General features: G+C 38.0%; 1 protein-coding gene across 3 annotated transcripts in view; it reads right to left on the bottom strand.

Moving 5' to 3' along the window:
- Positions 1-3,462, bottom strand: part of Dnah6 (dynein axonemal heavy chain 6) — a 223,851-nt gene that overhangs the window by 117,827 nt on the left and 102,562 nt on the right. For all 3 annotated transcript variants that reach the window (XM_031382227.1, XM_031382226.1, XM_031382225.1), the window contains exons 36-37: positions 1,961-2,143; positions 1,129-1,272 (exon numbers count right to left, since the gene is read on the bottom strand). In XM_031382227.1, the coding sequence (XP_031238087.1) occupies positions 1,129-1,272; positions 1,961-2,143 (327 nt within the window). The remainder of the gene's footprint in view (positions 1-1,128; positions 1,273-1,960; positions 2,144-3,462) is intronic.

A 3,462-nucleotide genomic window follows, 5' to 3' on the forward strand; every position in this document is an offset into this window, starting at 1 on the left:
GGTATTTACAGTGTGCAGGGGATGTGTGTAGGGTATTTAGAGTGTGCAGGGGATGTGTGTAGGGTATTCAGAGTGTGCAGGGTACGTGTGTAGGGTATTTAGAGTGTGCAGGGGATGTGTGTAGGGTATTTCGTGTGTGCAGGGGATGTGTGTAGGGTATTTACAGTGTGCAGGGGCATGTGTGTAGGGTATTTACAGTGTGCAGGGGGGATGTGTGTAGGGTATTTCCAGTGTGCATTGGATGTGTGTAGGGAATTATAGTGTGCAGGGTATGTGTGTAGGGTATTTACAGTGTGCAGGGGATGTGTGTAGGGTATTTACAGTGTGCAGGGGTATGTGTGTAGGGTATTTACAGTGTGCAGGGGGATGTGTGTAGGGTATTTAGAGTGTGCAGGGGGATGTGAGTAGGGTATTTGCCAACAGTGTTCCATTTGATAGAAGGAACGTAAGCATCCATAGACTTTGGTGTTTTGTGGGGAGCATTGGAACCAATTTCTTCAAGGACAACTTTGTGCACATAACAATTTTCATACAATCATATCCATACATTAATATTTTGAAAGCTCCTATTTCCAGTTTCAGTCTAATAAGATGAGGTACTTTTGAATTTTTCTTCCTTATTTACAAGTCTTTCTGTGATGGCGAGGAATCTTTTTGCTATAACACATTTGTTCAATATTGGGATGTATAAAAAGTAGCTCCCAAGTCAATAATTGACCAAGTGTGAAAAATACGCTTGCTAATTTGGAGTCAGAAGTCATCTGCAGTGCAAGGGTTTACAGACTTTTTACCTCATTAACAGCAAATGCCTGGGAAAGCACTCTGAGAGATTGCTTGTTTGTTTTTGCTTTTAATGAAGTAGATGTTATCAGTGGCCGAAAGAGGAGAGTAACTTTTAAAAATCCTCACAATGAATAAGACTAAAGCCCTTTGTTGCTTTTCCTGCTCGTGTATTCCTTTTTATTCTATTAATCCAAATCTTTAACCTTGTAACTACATTTTTTTTCTGAAGTGCTTGTTTAATTGAATGGGACTTACTCTTTTGTTTATGAAACATAAAGGCCTTAAAGTTATACGCGCACATTTTAAGGACTTCAAGTGATGACGTCACCTCCATTTGGTTCTTACCCTGGAATCAGGATTATCATCAAATTGTGTTCTAATAAATGTATCAAAAGAATCCCAGTGATTTTCAGTTAGGTTTCCACCCAAAGACCACAAGTAACAGAACACAAAAGTCTGGCACAGCAAGGTGTTCAGCTTCATTTGCTCCTGAAAATACAAAGAGAAACAGTGTAAATACCTTCCTGACGGAAGACAACCCCTGAACTGTAAAGTCTGGGACCTTTGTTTATTTTAACTAGGCATGAACAGCATTCTATCTAGTGATTCACAAAGTGGTACTTCCTTCTTTATATGATGGAAAATGATGAAAGAGGAGTGACAGGCACAAATAGGAAACACAGCTCAGGGTTGACTTTCAGCTGTGCATGGTAGCTCACTTTATACCTGCATGAGTGTCTTCGAACAGACTAAGCAGACCTAGTTCTAGAATATGTTGTAGACTACAGGGGTAGGAGAGGTTGAGTAGAAGAACAAGCCACAGGCTCTATGGTGTCCCTTCTAACTTTGAGTCTAATTGAAGTCATTAGTCTTGCAAAATTAAATTAAAAATCAAATGGTCAAATTGCAGAAAATTTAGTTTTTATTGGCAAAGAATCTCACAGAACAATGGTGTTTTTGTAGGTTTATACTAATAAGAAGCCCTCATGAAGGGCTGGAGCGGTGGTTGAATGGGTAAGAGAACTTAAGCATGATAAACACAGCTTGATCTAACTCTTGGTGGGAAGAGAGCCAGTTCCCAAAAATTGTCCTCTGATCTTCACACATGCACCATAGCATTTACACAGCAACACACACACACACACACACAATTTCAAAACAAAATGAAACGTCATACCATTGACAAGACATTTCCATCTCTGCTGAGCAGCAGAGACTCCAGTAGGCAGCAGAGTGTGGTCACTTTGCTGATGTCCACCTGTGGGATAGCTTGGGTGCACTTTTTGTTTACAAACTGTAACCCATCATCAACATAACGACTGAAAAGATTCAGTAAATATTCTTGGACCTCTTCATTCAGCTGAAAATGAAACAATGTTCTAGTAAATTCTTACTGAAGGTAAAACATATGATTAAATTTAGAGTGTTTTTAAAATCCATATATGTCGTGGATTCAGCAGCTTGTAGATCAAAGGATTTCAGCATCACGTAACCTGAAACAAAGTCCATGGAAACCCACAGCTCAGCAGGGATGCACAGAGGACATGCCAGGCAGTGGAGAAGGCTCTGTATTTCTTGGTTTGCCAATGAGTTTAGAGATTTCTCTTTGTAACTAATTCTTAAAGTACCAGTGCATATGCTCCACTCCACTGTCTGCTGAGAATCTTTGAACAATAAAGAGAGTAAGAGAGAAGGCAACATTTCAACATCCCAGCAAAGTGGGAGGGGTAATTTCCAAGGACTTAAGAGAGTTCAACTCCTTTTTATTCCACACTGTGCTGGAAGTTCAAGCTACTGTGACAGGACAATAAGGCCAAAGATTTGCAGGTTAGAATGGGAGACGTAGGGGCTGGAGAGATGGACTGGGGGTTAAAAGCACAAACTACTTTTGAGTTTGGTTCTAGCATGGTGGAAGACTTACAACTGCCTATAACTCTAGCTCCAAGGCATCTGATGTCCCTCTCTGACTGCACATGTGCATGCATGCATGCATGTGTATTCATATTCACATATATTTACACACATTCACACACACACACATTCACACACACACACACACACACACATACACACACACCTACATACATACACATAGAAAATACCAAACCAAGCACTTAAACCTAAAATAATAATAATAATAACAACAATAATAATAATTTTTAAAGGAAAGGAAAAGGTAAAACTATATTCAAAGACAGCAAGATTATCTCTATCTAACATCTCCTTAAACTGGTAAGATAAGACTAGAACTAAGAAGTAATTACATATAAAAGTTTTAGGTCACTTAGGTCACAGGCTAATAAATAAGGAAGACAATTACTTCTTTATATACTTGAATGCACAATTGGAATAACATTCAAAACGAAACACAATTCCATTATATTAACAAGAATCAATAACCATAAATCAACCAAAACATGTTCTATACCTCTAGAAGGAACGTGATAAAGTTTCGATGAAGAAAGCCAAAGACCTATACAGTGAGATATACCATGTTCATAAATACAAGGAGTAAATAAAGTCAAGAGGTTAACTGCACTAAATTACATCTATAAATTAGCTCTTTACAATCTCAAAGTTTCAGAAAGTTTCTTTTTTTTGTTTTCTTTATTTTTTTAACTTTATTGCATTATGATGAGAAAAGTTACATGATTTCAATTTATCTGAATTTGTTAACAT

The sequence above is a fragment of the Mastomys coucha genome, unplaced genomic scaffold, assembly GCF_008632895.1.
Source record: "Mastomys coucha isolate ucsf_1 unplaced genomic scaffold, UCSF_Mcou_1 pScaffold20, whole genome shotgun sequence".
NCBI lineage: Eukaryota > Metazoa > Chordata > Mammalia > Rodentia > Muridae > Mastomys > Mastomys coucha.